The sequence below is a fragment of the Trichosurus vulpecula genome, chromosome 4, assembly GCF_011100635.1.
Source record: "Trichosurus vulpecula isolate mTriVul1 chromosome 4, mTriVul1.pri, whole genome shotgun sequence".
NCBI lineage: Eukaryota > Metazoa > Chordata > Mammalia > Diprotodontia > Phalangeridae > Trichosurus > Trichosurus vulpecula.
Window position 1 is genome coordinate 242,784,357 of NC_050576.1, and position 23,738 is coordinate 242,808,094.

General features: G+C 38.4%; 1 protein-coding gene across 1 annotated transcript in view; it reads left to right on the forward strand.

Annotated features, from left to right (window-relative positions):
* The window catches only part of LOC118847055 (multiple epidermal growth factor-like domains protein 6), a 773,415-nt gene that overhangs the window by 744,008 nt on the left and 5,669 nt on the right, over positions 1 to 23,738 (forward strand). The window contains 4 exon segments of the mRNA XM_036755675.1: positions 8,735 to 8,863; positions 14,329 to 14,457; positions 20,368 to 20,496; positions 21,542 to 21,670. Coding sequence (XP_036611570.1) covers positions 8,735 to 8,863; positions 14,329 to 14,457; positions 20,368 to 20,496; positions 21,542 to 21,670 — 516 coding nt within the window.

Below are 23,738 nucleotides of genomic sequence, written 5' to 3' on the forward strand. Positions count from 1 at the left end.
TCCTCTACCATCCATCCTTCATAAAACTACCAAGATGATATTCCTAGAGTCCAGACTAGCCACGTCACTCTGAGCAACACACTTCAACAACTCCCTATGGCCCCGAGGATAAAATATCAACCCCTCTAGGGTTCAAAACCCTTCATGATCTGGCTCTCCTCTGTCTTAGCTGTGTTATTACACTTCATGCCCTCTCGCACACTCTTCATTCCAGCCAAATTAGCACACCAGCTGCACACTGATAGAGTGCCGGGCCTGGAATCAGGAAAATCTGAGTTCAAATCCAGCCTCTGACACTTACTAGCTGTGTGACCCTGGACAGGTCACGTCACCCTGTTTGCCTCAGTTTCCTCATCTGTAAAATGAGCTGGAGAAGGAAATGGCAAGCCACTCCAGTATCTCCACCAAGAAAACCCCCAATGGGGTCACAGTGGAGTCAGACACTCCTGGGAAACAACTCAGCAACAAAGCCGAACACATCCCATCTCTCCCATCTCTTTACTCTGTGTTTCAAATACTCCCCTTTCTCACCTTCACCTCTTGTAATTTCAGTCTCCCTTCTATACTCAGCTTAAGTGACACCTTTACTCCCACTAGATTTTTCCTGATGCCCCAAAGTAATAGAGTTCTCCCTCACACCTGATAATAAATAGTGCCTTGTATTTTCTTCAAAGAAACAGCCTGATGTAGTGGACTCGGAACCAGGAAGACCTTGGTTTAGGTTCTCCCTCTGACACATGCTGGCCTTGGGACCTCCCACAGCATCTCTAACCTCTTGGTGCACTAGCCAGTGGTATCAAACTCAGGTAGAAAGTAGGGTCACTATACTATGTAGATTGCTGTAGAAAACCACATATTAACATCATCCATGTTCTATCGTATTTTTATTTCTTTTTTTCAATGTCTCCCAATTATATTTTAATCTGATTTGGCCACATTTGAGAGTGTCTGTCTGCTCCAGGCAACTCATTAGATTATAGATTGATGAGAAGGTGTCAGCCTGCCTCAGTCTAGGAAGCCTCCTCAACCAAGAGTTCTTGTACTAATGAAATCAGAGACTTTATCCTGTATTTCATATTTAACTTCTCTGTGCACACATTGATTCCCTCCCGAGAAGCCAACAGCTCCTTGCAGGAAGGAAGTGATGCCTGTTTGTCTTCATATTTCCCACACCTGCCACATAGGAAGCACTAAAACTAAACTGAACAGACATCTATTTTCAATTCGACAAATATTCATTTTTTGAGCCTCTAATATGTCCCAGGCACTATATATGGACTCTATTCAGACACTGTCTTATCTCCATTTAAGAAACACATAGGAAGCAATTATTTAGCCGATCCACAGGAATACAACATAAGTGGAATGTAAGCTGACTGGAGGCAAGCATGTTTGTTGTTTTTTTTTTTCTTTTTGTCTTTCTGTCCTGGCACCTATTGCAGTACCTTATAAGTAATAATAACAAATAATATTAATAATGATGATGATGGTAATTATGATGATAAAAATAAATGTTTTTTCATTTAATGGAATGGATTAGAAAATAACCAGCCCATTTATTTGAATTATCCACAACACATTTGGGGATGATGTCTCTACCACTGACATACCATGTTATAACTACTCTGTAGGAAGTAAGTACTGCACAGAAGCTGAACCAATGAACTTGAATTCTGGTCTTACTCTTCTGCCAGCCATCTATGAGACCTTAGACATGCCTCATCAGGTCATCATTTTCCTCATTTATCAGATGAGAGGGACTAGATCATTTCTAACGTCCCTTTTGGACTAATATATGATGGCATTTTGCTTATGGTAAAGCAAGCAGGCATGTGCCAGGCACTGTGTTGAGCACTAGACTTGTTGGGAACAAGAAGACACACAACACTAAAGAATATTTATCAACCAAATTACAGAGAAGAGCCAGTGAAAATAATTCTGAGCCCATAACTCCTACACGTGTAGAGCGTTCTCTCGGTTTCAGCAGTGAAGACCTGCTTACAGTAAGGTCCTATCTTGGTTTTTCTACATGCAAACTAGACTTCTAAGGGAACCATTTTGTGGTCAAGATTGAGAGCTGGAAAGGCCTTCAATGGCCATTTAATTCAGTCCGCTCACTGTAGAGATGAAGAATCTGAAACTCTTGGAGGTTAAATAAATGTCTCAAGGTCGCATAGGAACCGAGTGGTCAAGCTAGGATCTGACCTCTAAATTTGGTTCCAAATCTAGTGCTTTCTACACTAAAGAAGAATAAGTACATTTTTAAAAAGGTGAGCTTCAATATATATTGAGACTATTTGAGGCCTCTGATTTGCAAGAGAGATTTCTAGTCAAAGTGTTTTGACTACCCAAATTGCAATGAAAAAATAAGCAAAGCTTTGAACAATTTCTTTTCCTTTCGAAAGCAACTTATTTTAGACTCAAAGCTGAACTGAAGGCAAGTCAGAGAAGGCTGTTTGATTAAAAGAAGGGGCCTTGTATTACAAAGTTTAAAAAAAAAATGTCTGCTGACCGCCAGAATGTTTTAATGAGAAAAATCTGCTTGTGTTGTTTTTCCTATAGTTTGTCCTTAAAATTGCTATGGGAGAAATTGTGCCCTGTTGTGTTTCTGTGGCCCAGGGCAGGGTGACCCAAAGACTGGACGGTGCCAGTGCCTGCCTGGGCATGATGAACCCAGCTGTCAGCAAAGCAAGAGAATGAGATATACAAGGTCACCTTGTCTGTCTAGGGAATAACAAATATGAAGGATAAAGGTAGCTTAGGAGCCAAGGAAAGTAAATACACTGTTCTTTAGAATGGTTTCTTGTTGGGGGAAAAACATGTTACAATACTTAATCCTGTGAAACTCCACTTTAATTTTTAATCGAATTTGAAAATACATTTTGTTTTTACATGATTTACATTTCCTATTGCACCCTTCTTTCCTCTTCCAAAGAGCAATCCTTTATGGCAAAGAATAAAAAAGAGGGGAAGAAAACACCTCATCAAAACCAACGAACAATCAATCAACCAATTAACATTTATTAAGCACTTACTGTGTGCCAGGCTCTGTGATAAGCCTGTTGAAAAAGCCTGACTTTAGTTACAGTGTTCCACACCCAAGGTCCCCATCTCTTCAAGAAAAAAAATAGGAGAAAGTGCCTCCATAGATGTCTTCTTTGGAGCCAGGTTTGATCCTCAAATTTCACACAATTCAGTTCCAATTGTTTTGTTTTTACTGGTCTTTCTACCTACATTGTACATGTTATTTTCCTATTTCTACTCACTTCACTTTTCATCAAATCAGTCTCTCAATACTGGTCTGTATTCTTCACATCCATCCTTTCTTATATCACAGTACTATCCCACTGAATTCATCCACCATAACGTGTTTAACTGTCCCACGATCTATGCATGTTTGATTTGTCACCAGTCCTTTGCTACTATAAAAACTGCTCCTATTAACATATGGGCATACAAGGAACCTTTCTTTTTATTATTCAACTCCTTTCAAATGGTTGTTTGTAGCTTGTAATTCTCTCTTTGAGAACTTTTTATCTTTTTATTATTTATACATTGGGGAATGGCATTTGGTCTTGCATATTCCTGTCGGTTGTCTATTTATCTTGGACATCAGTTTTTTATTAGAAATACTTGGTACAAAGATTTTTCCCCAGTCAACTATTAATCTTCTTAACCCATTTGTATTATTTTGTTCATGCAAAACCTTTCCAATTCGATGTAATCAGAATCGATTGTGTCATTTGTAAACACCAGTCTTTTTATTTGTTTTATTTTTAAATTATTTTCAGTTACAAATATATTCTTCTCATCCTCTTCTCCTCACCAAAGAGCTATCCCTTGTAACTAAGAATAAAAAACAAAAAGGGAGGTGGGGGAAGCAATTCTACAAAATGAAACAATACATCACCCAAGTCTGACAGCAAAGACAATGCTTTGAAGAGCCTAGTACAAAAATCATAAATCTTCTCATTTAGTGGGAAATTACCAGATAACAGTTTGGATGCTATTTACAAAATTTTAAATGGGTGTATCCATGCTCAATTCTGTGGACAGAAGCATGTAGATAAGAGCAGGTACTACCTCCATCAGGGTCGATTTTAAGCACTCTGAGAAGTCTCATCCTGTGATTCTTGTCCACATCTTTCAGTAAATTCCCCCTCGAGAGTGCAATCAATGGGGAGGATATTTTCATCGGTTTGTTTGCTTGTTGCCTTGAATGATACAGCAAGGGAACATGTAAGCAAATTGATCTATCCACTTATTTTCTCCCACTCTCACTACAATACAATAGCACTGACTGTCTTGGTGACATCTCAAAATGGATCCCAAACATGATATGTTCAAAACAGAGGTCATCATATTTTACCTCAAACAATCACCTTCCTCCCAGTCTTACTCTCTTTCAGTCCGTATATCTAAAACATTGACTGACTTCCTCATTTCTACATTCACACCCCCTCCTTCTCTCTACTCCTCCAGGTCAGGCCCTCATCATCTATTACAATATCCTTCCATTTGGTCTACTTACTCTCTTTCCCTACTCCAATACATCCTTCACTCAACTACCAACATGAGTTTTCTAATATGGAGATTTGCCCATGTAACCTCCACCTCCCTCGTCTTGGTAAACTCCAATGGCTTCCTATTACTTTGGATAGACTAAAGGCTGGATATATTTATATCTTAGAGTCATCTGCATAGAGATTTTCATTAAAATCATGAGAGCTGATGATATCACCAAGTGAGACAGAATAGGGTAAAAAGAGAAGAGAGCCCAGGACAGAGCCTCAAAGATATTCCAATGCTTTTCTGAAAGAAAGTATTTGTGATACACTATAAATCTTCTGGAGAATCCACAAGCCCTTCCCTTTTTCACTCATTGATTCTCAATGATGTTTACTAACATTTTTGGCCAACCCCACCTATGATCAATGTGACAATTGATGATGTTGCTGAGGTCACACCAAACAATATAAGGAAAAACTAAATTTGACCATATCTTATAAGGTCAATATAATTAGTTACCAATATGGGAGTCATTTCTGAATGAACTGTCATCATACAGCCCGATTAACTAGATAAAGCAAGGACCAAAATCAACAACAAATTAGAAGAAAGAATAAAGATGAGAAGACAGCTACAATTTCAACAGCTCCCATCTGACCCATTTAAATGAGCTATTGATGCTGAAGAATGGAAAATGGGTAAAATGAAAGAAGTTTACTCTGATGCAATCACTTCTGAGAGAAATTGAATCAACATTAAATAGTCACTCTGCGAAAGAAGCCAAGAGAGCCCCCAAACTGTCTCAGCCAGGAAGCACTTGAACTTGCCAAGCACAGAGTCATGGCAGCCAAAGTCAACACTACTTTAGAATGTAAACTCATTTGTGAAATGTTACAGAGGAGAATAGTATAACATTGAAAATGGTATCATCTCACAAACAGTGGAAGAAAAAAATGCATCTGAAGGAAAGCTTGGCTCAAGACCCAAATAAGCCACTTCACCCATGTGAAGTGAAAGGAAGATAACAAATAAACACAAAATGGAAGAGAGATTTCCTAATGTTTCTTTGTTCATTATGGACAATGATTGAATCATTACATTTGGACCCTAACACTTTAGTAATCAGTGTGTTTTACGAGGAAATGAAACTAGCACGTTCAAAAGACAAAGCCAGGAATAGAGGATAGACCATACCAAATAAACAGAGAGAGAGACTCCATACTGGAAATAGTACAATTCTGAAGGCCACTCAGGATGGATTTTCATGATATCTAAAAACAAATGAGAAGAATTCATGTGATCGTGGACTTGTTATTATCACCAATAAGACATAATTCAGAAGATTGGCAACTACAAACTCATTTGATTATTTATTTTTTATTAGCTGCCTTCTGAGAATGACAATTCCTAACCCAATCTAATCTAACTTACTTTGATTAAACATTATGCTAAGATTAGGGGAGACAGTTATTTTTTGTTGTTTTTAAACTGGACCATTGATGTCATTGGTACAGGGAACTTCCAATGAGGCAACTACAAAGACTGTGAGAAAACAATCCTTATCCTCAAGCAGGTTGCATTATCCTGCCTGAAAACAACATAAACTTACAGTCTGGACATTTACTGGGTCCAGTTGGGGGTGGGAGGGATTCTCATAAATCATTGTCTTTGACTCACATCTCCACCCGAGGTTTAGACTAGGAACATCAGAATTTGCTTCATTTGGCCCCTACCCATGGACCTCCCCTAGAGACATCATAATAACTTCTGCTTTTAGGTTGCTACAGATATGAGCAAAAGGTCTTTGGGTTTCCAATGTAAGCACTCAATATATTACATTCAAGACTGTCTTTATTCTACCACATGGAACATAAGGGCCTCACAGGAGACCATAAACACTAAAGGACAATTCTCCTTCATTTCCTAGTAATTCCTGTTTTTTCCGTCGTCTTAGGGACCTATACCATCCCTCAGATATATAATACCACCCTTTGGTTGTGACTCTCCAGAAAGAGGATGTGTGGAAGATCTAGAAAAACACCATATTACCCTTCATCAAATTCCTCTCCCCTGCCAAGAGTTTAGAATTAGAGTACTACCCTGAGATTTGGGACCATTCCAGTACAGAACTTTTACTTAAGGTTGCTAAACTGTCAACCACCCCACTTCCAATTCCCACAAGAACCATGGCAGCAGGGGAGAGTGCGTAATGGCTCAGTCCCTTGCTAGTCCTTTGGCTCTGGGCCAACAAAATAGCTCTTCTCTCTAAAAGGCTCAGTTCAGGACTTCTTAATGTTCCACCCTTGCTTCAAATTGCTGCGATTTCTGGAATCCTCTCTTGAAGCTAAACTATTCGCCTTTCAAAAACTCTTCTGTACAGTCTTGTGTAGGGCTAGGGGGTAACACACATACACATACACACACATATACAGAGAGAGGGAGGGAGAGAGAGAGAGCTCAGCTTAGTTCTTGTTCTTTGATCTAGTCTACCAATCTGTCTTCTCCTATGTATAATCCTTATTCCACCAGAGAAGCCTAAATCATCAGTGGCCATTACAATTAACTGGTTTTGGATTATCAGTGGGTACATCCATAGCTCCCGTTGGCTATTCTCTTCCAAACCAAATGGAAAAAAAAACCAATCTTTTGTCCTTGTCAAGTTGCTGAGACTACTCATTCCAGTACCATGAAGAGAATATTTTACCAACACTCCAAGAACATTGGATTTCAAATTAGAGAATCTGGGTCCAAATCCTGGGTTTAAAAGTGGCTCTGCCACTTATTATCTGTATGATCATAGGCAAGTAACCTCACCTCTCTTGGCTCCAGTTTCCTCCTCTGAGAATGAGCCAAGACAGCCTCTGAGGTCCTCCCAGGTCTGAACCTATGATCCTATACACCCTTATAGAGATCTCAATACTTTTTACACACTTAACTGGAGTGTCCTTGATAAAAATAAAACAAATCAGTAGGCAGATTTTTGTAGGTTTTTCTGTAGTAAACAGCTTCAGAAGGAGAGAGTATACAGTCTGCCTTTGTGTCTTTTTTGTTTACTACTATAAAGTCCCGCTTGAGTAAACAGGACAAACTTAAGCTTCAAGGCTTTTCTCCATCAAAGTATCTCCAATGGACTTGCCAAGAAGATAAAATCTCCAGGCCAGACTATGGTCTATAAATTGTGCAAGAGAAACTAACAAAATCTAGTTTATTGTGACCATGCAGTATATTTTCACTTACTCAGATTATGGTTACAAAAAACTATGAAAGGCCACTTATCAAAAATACTCTAAGCTTCAGCTATTTGAGATTTCACTGTAGTTTCACAAATAACTAACCTCTTAAGTATTAGGAAACAATCACGGCTGTGGGACAGAGGGTTAAGTCACGTATCTGTTTACTACCTGCAAATGTTATTAGAAAGCTGTTTGCCTTCCTTGTTTCATTCAACACTAAGAGCTAATGCCAGACCTTCAGCCATGTTTACAACTGACCAAGGAACCCAATGACCCATGCTTCTGGATCCAGTGATGTGCTGGCAAACGTTTAACAATCAGCCCTCTAGAAAAGCACAATACATTTTAAAATTTAATCTGCATTATTAAAATTTTCTCCATCACTCTCTTAAGTCTTGGCAAGTGATAAAACAATAAATCAAGCCCTAATTTATAGTATTTGTCAATTTCTGAGTTATAAATGCTCACACTGAAAATTTAACAATCAGCTTTCAAGAGCCAGATCAATCTGGTTCCATCACACCCCTGCCTAGGTACCTCTTTTTATTTTAATCTTTATCTAGCATTACTACAGGAAGCTCATAAATTGCCCAATCAGGACTGGGAATGAACACAATAGTATCCACTTAGTGGAATGAGAGTACAATTTAAAGACAGCTGAGCTTGTCAGGAGGGTAGATCTCATTGTGGAGTTGAATTTATCACCAATTCATACTGCATCCTTAACTAAGGCGAGACCATTAACCCCTCCAAGCCTCAATTTCCTCACCTGTCAAATGGTAATAATCGTGTTTCTACTACCTGCTTCCCAGGTGTGTTGTGAAGAAAGCACTCCAGCCAGTATTGCATCTGTGTGCTTAACTTCAGAAAATTTATAAGCATTTCCTCATGTCATGACACTATCATGTGCAGTTTCTCCATCTAACTCACAGAGAAATGTTATCTGTGTAATACTTTCCTCTACTCTGTTAATTTTTAAAATGCGGTTACAGTTTGTCCCCAGGCAAGATACGGCCACAAATGTCAGCTAACCTGTGCCTGCAAAAATGGTGCAATTTGTGATCCTGTGGTTGGAAAATGTACCTGTGGACTTGGCTGGACAGGCAATTACTGTGAGGAAGGTAAGTTTCCATTCTTGGCCCTTTACTAATTAGCTCAATGTACTTTAGATCATGTGACCAACAGCCACTAAAAGACAGTGTACAAAATAATGATTTTGATGACAAGAATAGTCAGCATTCATATGTTACTTTCATATTTGCAAATAATTTCAAATATACTATCTCATTTGGTCCTCACTAGGTAATAGGGCCATGGATTCTGAGCCAAAAAGGATTTTATAGACCATTGAGCCCAAAAGCCCTCATTTTATGGATGAAGAAACTGAGTCTCAGAAAGATCCGGTGCCTTGCCCAGGGTCATATGGCTAGTACGTGTCTGAGGGAGGTCTGGAATCCAGGTTTTCCTGACTCGAAATCCGTTGCTTTTTCTGCTATACCATGCCTCTCCTCACAACAGTCCTGTGAAGTACATATTATTATACCCATTAAAAAGAGTAAGAAACGGAGACTGAGAAGAGGAAGTGACTGGTCCAAACTTGTCCAAACTGCTCTTTCCCCTACTCAGTCCAATGCTCTTTGTACCATACCATTTTAACATATAATTAGAAGCAAAAATATGGCACCATGTAACCAGAATGGCCTTTGAGTGACTCAATTTATCTCATTGAGCCTTACTAGGTGCTAAGCCCCAGGCCCAAACCCCATTAGGTGTTAACCTAATCCATGTGGATGTGAACCTCCCAGGGTCCTAAGGGGAGGGGCCAACTCAAGAACCCATTGCCAGAGTCTGAGCTCTGGTGATTCAGATGATGTTTGATGATGTCTGAAGCCCTATAAGAAGGGAGGACAGAGCCATTTGTGCAGGGCTCTGGAGATGGTGTTGATGAGGAGATTCCGGGCAGCTGTAGCTAAGGAGCCCTCCAGCTTGTAAACCCAGATGCTGAGACTCTGTTGAACTCTGGTAACTATGTGTTGGGATTTGAATCAGACAAAGTCTGTCTGTTGACGTTTGTAATTTGTTTGCATTTTGTTTTGAAGTTCAGGGTGCTGGCTTTTTCCCCTGAACTAACTGAATGATATTGGTATGCTGAATTAAAAGTAAGCTTGTCAATCCCTCCACCTTGCTTTCCTTAATTAAGCAGATCAAAAGAACCTGTGCTGTTGGCAGCTTTCTAGGTGCTGGCTGTGAGTGGCTCTTATACCCCCACAGAAGCTGCTAGCCAGATTGTTCGAACACACCAGGAGGCTGAAAGTCAGCATAGTCCATTCAGCAGAGTAGTTCATTAGAAGTTTATCTGTCCTTAACTAGAATATGAGTTTTGTCACTGAGTCATATGAGCAGAACCAAGAGAACATTGTATACAGTAATAGCAATATTGTTTTAAGTACAACTTTGAGTGACATTTTGATTTTTATAAATACCAAATTAACTACACAGGAACTATGAAGGAAGATGATTTTACATATATGTGTGTATATGTATGTATGTGTATGTATTTGTATATGTGTATACACACATATACACATATAGACACAAACATATATACAGACGTATATATACATATATACATATTTGTGACTAATGGTAACAATCTCTAGGGTGAGGGGGAAGAAAAAAGGAAGAAAAAATTTACGTGATAACTTTATTATATATTTAAAAGGAATAGCAAGTTGTACATGATGGATTTGCAGTTTTATCTGCAGTCAGCTTTTTTTATTCTATGTTATAAAAATGCTTGTAATATTAAGTTCTGAATAAAATGAACAATTTTTTTTAAAAAATGAATCATATGGCTCTGAATCTTTAACTTGGATTAAAAGAATATACTTTAATCATGTTACTTTCATAACATTATAGGATACTAGATTTGAAGTTGTGAGGGTTAATTTGTCTAAGACTTTCATTTTACAAATGAGAAAATGAAGGTCTAGAAAAGTCTAGAAGTGTGTAACCCCTAGTCTCCAGGCAATAAGAGACAGAGGTGGGTTTTGATTCTGTATCCTTTAACTCTGAATCTCGAGTTCCATGGTATCCCTCTCATTTTATTGCCTTCCCTCTCTGTTTCTCTCTACATCACCCCAATAACTACGTTCAACTACTCCCAACCCCAGTGTTATTGTTAAGAAACTTGTAGAAATTGGAATGGAAAGATGACTCCTGGGAGTCAGATCTGGATTCTAGTCCAAGCTCTGCTGTTCATCATCTGTCTATGGGCAAGTCACCTGATCCGTCTCAGTCTCAATTTCACGATCTGTAAAAGAAGAAAATTAGACCAAATCATTAGTTCCATGTCTGATATTCTCTAACTTTTTCGTGGTGCTTCTTTTTAACTCAGCCTTTACCTCTTTCTTGGGCTAGCGAAGTTGTGATTGTTAGCTGGTTTCTAGGTAGGTAGATGGGGAAAGGGAATCACATAGTGTGTTTTGTAGGTTGATGTGAGGTCATCCTAAGAGACTGCACAAATGGACCTGGGAAAAGAATAACAAATAGCAAGAAAACATATATTTGCCATTGATAAAATTAGAACCTTCACATATGAACCATCTCTGGACCCAGTGGCCTGATGAGCAAATAGAAATGATGCCTGAGAAGGTTGTTGGGAGAACAATACATGGAAAAGATGTCTATGGTCAAAGCACAATATTAGGAGTTTAACTAACAAGCCCAAGGCCATTTACATAAAACTCTCCTCATTGATAGAGATTGTTTACTAAACGTTCTCCCCTCAAATTACAAAATCATTGAAAGATCAGGTTTGCAGATGTCTCAAAGAAATGAAATATTAGACTAGAAAAAATGCTGAGTATTACTACCCACCCCGGAAAAAAAAGACAAATTGTTCGAGAGAGCATCAGCAACTGTTAACCCATACGTTTACTTTCCTTTTCTGATGTTTATAAAGTATTTATGAAAATGTGCACATATTTATTAAGGGAATATTTGATTAAAATGTCAGAAGAGAATAGGTGGATAATTTTCTAGAATAGGTGATATTTTTATAGTATCACAGTTGGCTGAAAGATATAGAGAATACAAGATCCCACTGCATTATTTGTCAGGTATGGGGTGGGGGGAGGGATTGACTGAATAAAGCAAATTACAGTCTTAATGATTCTCCTTCAACAAGGAACTTCCCATGTACATATTGAGATTGTAAAAGATTCCTTGATTATTCAGCTTCAGAGGTAACCTCAATTAATGACTTTCTTGCCTTTACATTATCAGTATCAAGGGAGGCATAAAACATGGAGACATATGATCATCAATATTGTTCACTTCTATCATGGAGGAAATCCAGGAACATTCCAAATGGAAGAGGCAGAAAGAGAGATTACTTATACGTAGTGATATCCTAAAATCTTCTGATTTGTGGATGGCATTGTGTGTATACATATACACATATGATTTCAATTATGCATATATATGTACACATGTATGTGTGTATATATATATATCTTCGTACATAGTCATGCTATATACACATTTTGTACATAATTGTATGCATTTTGCCTTCCCCATTAGATTGTAAGCTCCTTGAGTGTAGGGAATAAATTTTGCATTTTTTACATCCCTAACACTTAGTACAGAGCCTGGCACAAAGTAGGAGCTTAGTGAAGAAGTAGGAGCTTATGAAGACCATGAGACAATCTTAAATGAGATTCATGACTCCACAAAAAAGATGAATGTATATCAAAACATAAAGAAAAGTAATTATTTACAATCTCTGCTGTGCCTAGATTATGGCATGAGGTTAGATGCCTTAGTCTATGTATTTTGGACAGTTAATTAATACAAGTGGCAATGAGTTGAGACCAGAGTTTAATAAAATGAAGAGAGTGACTTGTATTTCATGTGAGAAGTTTCAACAGGTCCAAATCACTACCTGACAACAAGAAAATAATCTTTTAAATATTCCTATTGTACCAGGAATGCTGTCTAATGGTGAACCAAGGAACACAGTAATCATCAAGCACTTCAATTCTGGGTGACCCAATAGGTAGTGGAGAGATATCAGGAAGACTCAACTCAGCTGTAGCTTATGTCCAATAATGACCTACACACAAGAACTGATAAAGGGATATAATCCAGGAAGTGTACAATCAGAAAGGGGAATGAGTGAATCACAGAGTCAAATCAGGAGATAAGAGGACAACTCAAGTGCTGCCCTCTTACCCATAAAATTCTCACAAGATCTGTACCAGGAATTCTTTATTATTATTGTGACTTTATTTTTAATTTAAGAAATAAAATAAGCATTTCCATAACATAGTATAATAAAAAAGATGATTGTACATGAAGCTGCAAATTTATTATGTACAAGTTGCTATCCTTTTTAAATATATAATAATCATGTAAATGTCTTTTTTCCCTTTCATTTCTTTCATCCCCCCACCCAGGAGTTGGCTACCATTAGACACAAATGTGTGTCTGTCTATACACATATGTATATGCACACATATGTATTGCATATATATATATACATCTGTGTGCATGCATATGTGTATATACTCACATACATATATGTGTAAAATCATTCTATACATATTTCTATTTTCAGTTCTTTCTGTGGATGCAGATAATGTTATCCTTCACATGTCCTCTATAGTTAATTTAGGTGTTTATAATAGTCAAAATAACTTAGTTGCTCAAAGCTGTTCTTAAAACGATTTTACTGTTAAACTGTATACAACATTCTCTTGGTTCTGCTCATTTTGCTCTTCGTCATTTCATGCAATTCTATCTGTTTTTTCTAAAATTGTTGAGCTCATCATTTCTTAGAGCACAGTATTATTCTATCATGAGGTACCACAATTTGTTAATTCATTCTGGACCTAGAATTCTTAACCTTTTGTTTTTTGTTATGGACCTCTTTGGCAATCTGATGAAGCCTATGGACCCCTTCTCAGAAAAAATGCCTGTGCCTACATTCTTTGCTAAAGAAAAGCTGAATATCAGTTTAGAGGTTAATTAAAATAAAGATGTAATATTTTCCCATCCAAGTTTTCAGGTCCTCCTGGAACCTATCTATCGACCTCTTGGTAAGAACTGTTGAGCGTTCCAGGCTTTATAAGGCAAATCATATGTACAGAATGTAGGAAGATACATGGACAAAAGTTAGATAAAATGAGATTAGACTCGATTTTTATCTGTCCCATTGGAAAGAGTACCTACCTTAATGAGAGCAAACATTCTTGATGTAAAGAAAAATTCTGGAATAATTATAATGGTCTGAAAGTAGAATTCTCAGGTATGTTATAGGTGGGAATTCTTCAGGATTGGGTTTGACTGGATGGACTCACAGTTCCATTCCAATACTGGCATTATGTGAACAGAATCACCCACACTTATGTTTTTGTTTTTCCTAGTGTATAATCTTCAAGTTATTTGTCTAATGGAAGTTACAGCTTTTGGCATTATTTCAAATGTCACTTCTAAAAGGTCTCCATCCTGAAATAACACAAGGAGTTAGCACATTTTTAATTAAAAAAAAAGTAGTAATTTCTGAATGTCTTCTCTTTTACAGCATGCCTTCCTGGTACATACGGTCCAAGCTGCCATTTGAAGTGCTCTTGTCAGAACAATGGAACTTGCAGTAGGTTTACTGGCTTCTGTCAGTGTCCAGAGGGTTACTATGGGCACAGCTGTGAACACCGTAAGTAGAGACTACAGATGTGCATATTGGTGACATTTAGAAGTACAAGCAAAGAAGGAAAGTAGGAGTATATATGTGTGTGTGTATACATATATGTGTATATATACATACATATATATGTATATGTATGTATATATATGTATATGTGTATATATATGTGTGTGTGTGTGTGTGTGTGTATGTAAAAAGTCCAGAATACAATCAGTCTAATTCATCATTTTTAGTATAACTGTCTAGAAGCCAGCCCATGGTCCTAAGTTATTTTGAGACAGGTATTAATTGTAGAGTCCCCCCTGCCTCTGGCTGCCCTGAATTCATGCACAGACATGGTACAGGTTCCATTACATTTCATTCATTGCATCAATATAGTAACGCCATCAATGATTTTCCCAAGCTATTCAATATTTTCCTCTCTTAGACACATCATTGAAAATTGACTTCTCAGTGCTTTCAATAAAGTACATCCAACACATATTTCTCCTATGTCTATGAGGTGTGGCACAGCCAATCTTCCCAACTTAATTCTCATAAGGACCATTTCTATTTCCTCTTTATCGCATTGGGTGCTGAAGTGTTAGAATTTGAATATGATAGTTCCACCGTGATCTATGGTGAGAGACGATTGACAAGGAATTGGCCCAGGAAGGAAGCATGTTGACAGGTTATCATTTATGATATTTGTTTATGTTATTGTCAGGCCCCTCAGTGGCACAGTGAATAGGCCTGGAGTCAGGAAGACCCATCTTCATGAGTTCAAATCTGACCTCAGATACTTACTAGCTGTGTGACCCTGGGCAAGTCACTTAACCCTATTTGCCTCAATTCCTCATCTGTAGAATGAGTTGGAGAAGGAAATGGCAAACCACTCCAGTATCTTTGCCAAGAAAACCCCAAATGGAGTCATGAAAAGTTGAACATGACTGAAAACATAGCTAAACAACGACATTTATGTTTTTCTCCTTTTTTCTGGAACCATGTTTCATTGCTAATTTGGATGGAGAGAAATATTAAATAATTTGCTCTGGGAGAAATACAACCTGGCAGGCACCATAACCTGGAGCTCAATTTAATTTCATTTTATATCCATTATTTATATGTATATATGCATACATATATACATATACGTACATACATAGATATAATTTACTATATTATGTATTATATATAATTATGTTATATACATATAAACACTTGCTATGTACAGAGCATTGTGATGTATACTTGGGGACACAGAGATTTAATAAAAAGCAAATTAGTCCCAGTCTTTAAATTACTTTAATTCTTTTAGGCCATGGAAAGGAAGGGGCAGGGGGACACAGCTACAACACATATAAAGATAAGTGAATATAAGGTAAATTAAGGAGACATAAAGAACCAACGATTGGAGGAAGAGCAGGCAGAGGAGGAGGAGGAGGAGGACTAACATTGATATGGCCCATTAAGGTTTGCAAAAGCACTTTGACTCTACTACTCCATTTGATCCTCATAGTAACCACACAAGATAGGTGCTATTATTTTCCCTATTTTACATAGGAGGAAACTGAGGCAACTTTTCCAGCATGACACAGCCATTATAGAATGCTAGATTTGAACCCAGACTCCTTCACTCCAAAGCCAGAGCTCTACTCACTCCCTCATACTGTTTCCTGACCAGAGATGGCTCTGCAGAAGAGACGACCCTTGAGATGAACCTAGAAGCAGAATAAAGATTCTGAGAAGCCACGTTGGGAAGAGAGTCCGTCCGTTCTCCTGAAGGCTCAATAATAGCCTTTGAAAAGGGATGAATGGCAGTTAGACACTCAAGCTGTTGTTTGTGGCCAGTGGGTTGCCACTAAACTTAATTGGCATCATTTCATCTATGCTCTGGTAGCCTTCAGCAGTTCGGAACCATTGAGGACAACTGCTTAGAGCGGAAGGATGTTTGAACAGGCTGGCAAAAGAAAGTTAGTCTCTGGATCTGGAGGTGAGGTTATAGGAGAACAAAATACTGAAGTAACTGTAATTTACTGATTCATATCCAGTACACAATATGCAACATAATCAACTTCAATAGGATGATAGAAACCTAAGTAGCCCCGTGTCCCAGCCAAGTTTTTTCTGAGTCAGAGGAAACATGGTTCTCCAAAGCATTTATGGTTTCCACCCTACCCATTATGATGAATTATGTCAATATAGTCATGTAAAGACATGGGTTCTCAGTCAGCAGGATGAAAGACAGAACTCTGTTCTAACTAATTATCTTTATTGAAACAAGGCTGTCAGGCCTTACCATCCCTTCAAAGTTCAATCACAGTGCACATTTAACTGGTCTAGCCCACTAGAACTTACTCAAAAAGCATTTTATTAAGCATTTATCATGTGCCAGGCACTGTCTAGACACCCTGGGGATACAAAGAAAGAGAAAAACAGCAGTACTTTCCCCCAAGGAGCCCACATACAAAGGAGAAGGCAACATACAAATAACGATGGACATACGAGTTCTATGTGGAGATGGAAAGAAATCTCAGAGGGAAAACATTACTTTGGCCATACCAAAAAAAACCTTGCCTTTGTGTACCTTCATGCTATTTTCACTCATTGGGCCTCAGGTACTCTTAGAGTCTTGTTCCTCTTCTTTGGAGATTAAAAGACTTACCCAGGGTGACATAGTCAGTATGTGTCAGAGATGTAATTTGAAATCAGATCCTCCCAACTCTGAGGCAGCTTTCCATATCAAACATCCTCTCATTTATTTTGTATATATTTGTATTTCTTTATCTCCATAGAAGATAAGAAGTGTGGCAGAGTACATAGACAGCCCTGAGGGGAGGATGTCCTGGTTCAAGTCCAATTCTGACACACACTGGCTCCGTGACCCTGTTCAAGTAACCACTTCCCAGGGCTTCGGGTAGCCCCCAAGTCTACAAGCTGTAGAATAGGGGCCAACTTGCATTTTTAGAAGTAGTTTCCCTACCTGAGGGATGTCTATATCAATGAAATCACCAGCTCAGTCTCCATACCTATTGGTATACATTGGTGTACATTTTCCCTCAGGAGAGTATAAGCTCCCTAGGGACAGGAACAGTTTTATTTTTATCTCTATTTTGCCATGGTCTGGGGCATAGTGGGTCCTCAATAAAGGATTAATGAATGAATGAATGAATTCATGAATGAATGAATTCAAGATCCTTCTGAGCAGTCTGATTTCTGATTACATCCCCAGGGGAAGCCAAAAGACATTATTTCTATCTTCTGTCACCATTTCACTGTTACCAATCAGCTTTGGGTGAGGGTGATGCAGCGCATTATGCAGAGCTCTCACTGTACAAAAGTGCTTGGGTGGTTTTAAAATTAAATAACACATAGGATGTGTTTTGCAAACCTTAAAATGCCACATAAGTAGTAGCTGTTGTAATTGTATATGAATACATATGAGCACTTTATAACCATAGATTTAAAAGCTAACTTAAACCCAGCTCCTCTTCCTAATCTGTCCAACAGGTTGACAACTAAACAAAACAGGCAAGCATCCTTTCTTATGAAAACCTTACAATAGATAATGAGAGGCATTGCGGTGCTGCCGATAGTGGGAAAGCTATAGCATCAGGACACTCTGGTGCAAGACCAGCCTCTGACATATACCAGCTGTGTGAGGAAGGGTGATTCGCTTAACTACGCCCCAAGAGTCTAAGTTAACAAAGGATCGCTTATCTTCCTCACTGGGGGGAGTCCCCATGGAAGACTTCTATAAGCCAATCATATCACAGGGTCAGGAGAAATAATAACAGCAAAGTATGAATCTAAAAAAAGATGACCTTTATTGCACAAAGGATAAAGAATAAACACCATAGAGAAGAAAGGAATAAGGAAGAGGAAATGTTTTAAGGTGGGAAGTGAGCAGGATTAGGAGTCGGGGGATCTGGGTTTAAATACAGAAACCATTTAAACTCCCTAGGGTCCTTTAGTTTCCTCATCTGTAAAATGAGAAGGTTGGACTAGAGACCCCTTGGTACCCTCTTAACTTGTAAATGGGTGATCTTACTATCCTAGGACAGAACAAAAATGAGGCAAGAGTAGGAAAAAAGATAATGATGATAAAAATAACACTCCCTGCCTAATTGTTTCTTAATTTATTTTTAATTCATGGAATAAAACAAGCATTTCTATAGCATAGTATAATAAAAAAGATGATTGCACATGAAATTGCAGATCTGCTATGTCCAGCTTGTTTTTCAATTTCTGGAACTACTAGGCATTTGACAAATTATTAGCTGAATAACAGACACTATGTTTGGGATACAGGCATCCTGGGTCAGTTATTTTTATCAGATAAAATGTTAGAGAATAATAGAGAATGTGGAAGTCACTTAACATCTCAGAATTATGATTTAAGAGTTGGAAGCAACCTTAGAGATCATTTAATCCAACTCGCACTTTTTACAGATAAGGAAACATCACCCAACGCTGGAATTCAAACCCAAGTCCTCTGCCTCCATGTCCAGGCATCTTTCATCTATAGCACATGCTCTATGATCTAATCTAGTCACTTGAGGAAGATCAAATTACACGTTTTCAGTGGGTACAGGCAGGATAAGCTGGGACTTGAATACCAAGCAGAAACAGCTGGTCTTTAACCTGTAGGCATTAGAAAACCATTCAAAGTTTCTGAGTAGAGAAGTGGAGCGACCAAAATTGTGTTTTAGAAAGATGAATCCAGAGTTAGTGTTTAGGACAGAGTTAGAAGGAGAGAATCAATCTTTCAACACACATTTATTAATAACCTTCTATGTGCCAGGCACTGTCATATAGTAAATATAATGAATGAAATAATCCCTACTTGCGAGGAGATTACATTATAATGGAGGAGATAACAATTATGTGTATGTATGTATCTCTATACACATATGTGTATGTATGTGTATGTGCATATATATGTATGTGTATGTATGTCTAGATAGAATTAATATAAAGTTTGAAAATACTAACATATACAAAATAGTGGAATACAAGGTAGCTTCAGAGGGAGGGCAGGCATTACCATTTGAGGGAATCAAGAAAGACTTCATTCAGAAGATAGTATTTGGGTTGTATCTTAAAGGAAGAGGGAGATTCTGTGAGGCAAAGGTAAGAAGGGACCGCATTCCAGGCATGGGGCACTCTCAGTGCAAAGACTTGGAGATGAGAAATGAAATGTGGTGAGTGAAGAATGTAGAGAAGACCAGTTTGGCTTTATCCCAAAACGCAAGAGGGCAAGTAATCTCTGATGAGGCTGGAAAGATAGATCTGGGGCACGTTGCCAAGGACTTTCAAAGCTAAACAGAGTAACTTGGTGGCACAGTGGCTAGTGTTGGACTTGAAATCAGGAACACCCGGGTTCAACTCCTGCCTCAGACACTTACTAGCTGCCTGACTCTGGGGAATTCACTTCACCTTTCCTATCCTTGTTTGCCTCATCTGTACAATAGGGATACGAATGGCACCAGCTTCCCAGGATTGTTAGGAGAATCAAATGAGATGAACATTTGTATAGCACTTTCTAAATCTTAATGTGCTTTATAAATGCTATTATTATTATTAATTATTATTACTGAAAAAGGATACAAATTCCCGTTGTCCTTTCCAGTTTAATTATTGGGACAAGTACATACATATTTACTTTAAAAACTAAATTATTTTCATCAGACTCAAAGATATCTTCATTTTAATTCACTGGCTTAGTTTACTAAGATCAAACGAGGTATTGTTTGTGAAGCACTTAGCACACAGTAAGAGCTGAATAAATACATGTTCCTCCTTTCTCTGCCTCTTCAATAACTCGATCTGCCTTTCTGTGCTTGATCCCGGGACACGAATAACCTAGAATGGATTACTTAACTTGGTTTTTCCTCTTTAAAAAAGCCAAAATCACATATTGCCGTTTCCATTCCACAGAGTGTCCCCCTGGATTTTATGGCTTGGACTGTGCTCACCCATGTGATTGCAGAAATGGAGCCAGGTGTGATGCTGAGAATGGCACATGCATCTGTCCCCCAGGTTACCATGGCAGCCAGTGTGGAAAAGGTAGATCCCAAGTGTATTTGAGTATTTACCAACTAATCAGTCAGTTGAAAATATCTGTTAAGCACTCACCGTACACCAAGCACTGTGTTAGACACTGGAAATGCAAAAAGCTAAAATATAAATAATCCCTGACCTCAAGGAGCTTACGTTCTATTTTGGGGAGAAATGTGCTCATGTAAATATATATCTATATATAATATGTGAATATATTATATATACTTAACATATAGATGTATTTGAAATGAATAAATAAAATAAATTTGAAATAAAAACAAAGCAGTTACATATGAAATAATTACCAGTTGGAAGATAAGGAAAAACTTAATGTAGAAGGTGGTACTTAAACTATACCTTAAAAAAGAGAAGGATTTTATGATGGGGAAGTAAGGTAGGGAGAAGTACATTCCAGGCCTAGGAGATGGCCCATTAACAAAATGTATTTATTTATATATGAAAGTTCTGTTCATTTATGAAATCTCTTCATACAAGAATGACAACAAAAAATTAAAGAACAAATATGCATATAATGGTTTTGTATATGCATGTACATATATATACATGCATGTATATACATGTACATATTGTGTATATATGATTTGGAATCAGGACCTTGGTTCAGTCCCATCCTTGGTTTGAATCCAGTATGATTGAATGGATAGAGGCTCTGGGTGTAGGTCTTTCTCTGGATACACACACTAGCTTTTGGGAAAGCCACTTAATCTCTCAGTGCCCCAAGCAACTCTTTAATAAGTAAAAATGGAGGGGCAGCAAGGTGGTGCTACAGCAGAGAGAGCACTGGTCCTCAACTCAGGAGGACCTGAGTTCAAATCCTTTCTCAGACATTTACTAGTAGTGTGACCCTGGGAAAGTAACCCTGATTGCCTCAAAAAACCAAAACAAAGGAGTTTCAACTCTGTATCGGTAAAATTGGTAATTCCCATATCAGGAGTTCTCACATGATGAAATCACAAATCTAAGACAGAAAAGAAAAAGTCTTCAGAAATGCTCTTACATGAAAAACCTTATCTTTCTCTGCCATTGATAGGGTGTCCATCTGGAACATTCGGAGACAGGTGCCAACAGCTTTGTGACTGTGAAGGAGCAGGACCTTGCCATCCTGTCACTGGGAAATGTATTTGTTCCCCTGGAAGAACTGGAGACAGATGTGATGTTGGTATGGTTAAAAAGCACTTTTAGTGTAGTTCCATTTGCATGAGGGAGGTATTGGGCCCACCAGGAGGAAAAGTAGAGGGCTACCAGATGTTTTCATGACAGAATCCCTTATTCAGGCCAATGTCACAGTCATTAAAAAACTTGGTTTTAACCATGTAAAGAAATCAATGGAGATTCTGTTTACAAGAGATCAGTTTGCCAGCCAGCTCACTGTCTCTCTACAAGAATGACCATAAGGTCAGTGGTACTGGCAGCCTTTTGTCCACCCAGGCCAGAACGAGTATTCTCCTCTGGCTCCCACACTCATCAGTGCTCTAAACTTTTCTTCATTCCCTCCTCATTAGGACACTGAGACCGGCTTCTTCTCTCAGTTGCCCATGGGGTAGGGCTGAGTCCAGAGTCTGTGGAGTACGAGAGAAGAGAATGCTTAAATTTTGTCATATTCTCCAGGTTTTAAACATAGTCAGTTGAAAGTCTCAAAGCCTTTCTTCGTGATATCCAAGTCCAGCATGGACCCAGTGCGAATGCTTACTTACAGTCAAAGTTTCCTAAAAGTGTAATGGGTCGCCTCAGGAGGAAGTGGATTCCCCTTCACTAGAAGCTTTCAAGAAAAGTTTAGATGGTGACCACTTGTTGGATATATTGTAAGTCAGTTTCTTTAGGTGGTATGCAGTGCTCTGCCCCCCAAGTCCATTCCCTAACCCTAAAACTCAGTGACTCAATGCAATAATTATTCCAAGTCAGAGGCCTTACAAATCATGAGACTTACTCAGGTTCCAGACAGGAGGAAAAGGAATGATTTTCTCTTGTGCAATCCTATAGCTTTGAAATAGGTGCTAGAAAACAGATACATTGTGTGCTTCAGTGGAAGTTAGACCTCCTAAGTCCCTGGCCCGTCTAAAAGTTTGCAAACAAAAATTCCTGAGTGGCCAAACCTCAGAAGCAAAGTGTCCACTGCTTCTGGATAACAAGAAAGCCCCTTGCCTTGTCATAAGCTCACTGGGGGCACTCTGGTCCACACAGACTTGTTACAAGGCCTGTTTTATTTGCATTTTTATTTTCAATTAGGCTCAGTTCATCTGTGATATTAACTGTGAGCAGCTGTGACTATGCAGGAGCTATAAAGATAAAAGACCTAATTTTAATTTGAACCCTGGTAAAGGACCCGTTAAATGGCCATAATGTTAATTCAAAAAAGAATATAATGAGTTTTTATTGGACTATTTTCCCCTACTTGGTAAATGAACATTTGCAGGCTTTCAAACAGATGTCTTAAATACATGTTGTTATTAACATAAAAATGTGGTATTCCAGAAATTAAAATCAGGCTCTGGATTGTAGAGGAGAGATCTCGCCTTGTAACATTAAAAAAAAAAAACATGAGAAAGTCTAAGGCCCCAGACCCAGCTGAAGAATTCCCCTCTTCCTTCCTCCCTCTGTTTTCCTCCTTTCCTCCCCCTCCTCCACAGCAGGAGTGGGTGCATTGGCTTGAATTCGAAATGACACAGAAAAATATTTGGTACTTATTCAATGGTTGATGTGGTTTAAAGAAAAGACTCCCATCATTGACCAAAGTTTCAGAGCAGCCTTTATAGTGCTTATGGCCCTCCTTACTCTCCAAGGTTATTCAACTGGGAAAGACTTAATGTGACTGTCTGATGACTTTGGCAACAATAATGCCAGGGACCAGTTAGAGACCCTTTCTTCAGCTAATGTTGCACAAAAGACCACTCGGCAGATGTTTCTTAATCGAGTAGAGTATGGTGGACAAAGCCCTTGATTTTAAGTCCAAGCACCTGGGTTTGAATCCTACCATCTTCACTTTCCATGTAAGCTTCTCTTTATCATTTCTCTTCCCTTAGCCTCGGTGTCTTCATCTGTAAAAATGAAAGGGTTGAACTAGATGAGCAGTCTTAGATCTATGACCATGGTATTATCCACCCCATCTTCAAATCTGTGCACCCATGACCCTACACATTTCTAGGATCCTGTTTACATGATGCTTCTTAATGTAACTACCATGTTTATAGGGCCAGGAGGGAGAACACCCAATGCAAAAAGCATTTACT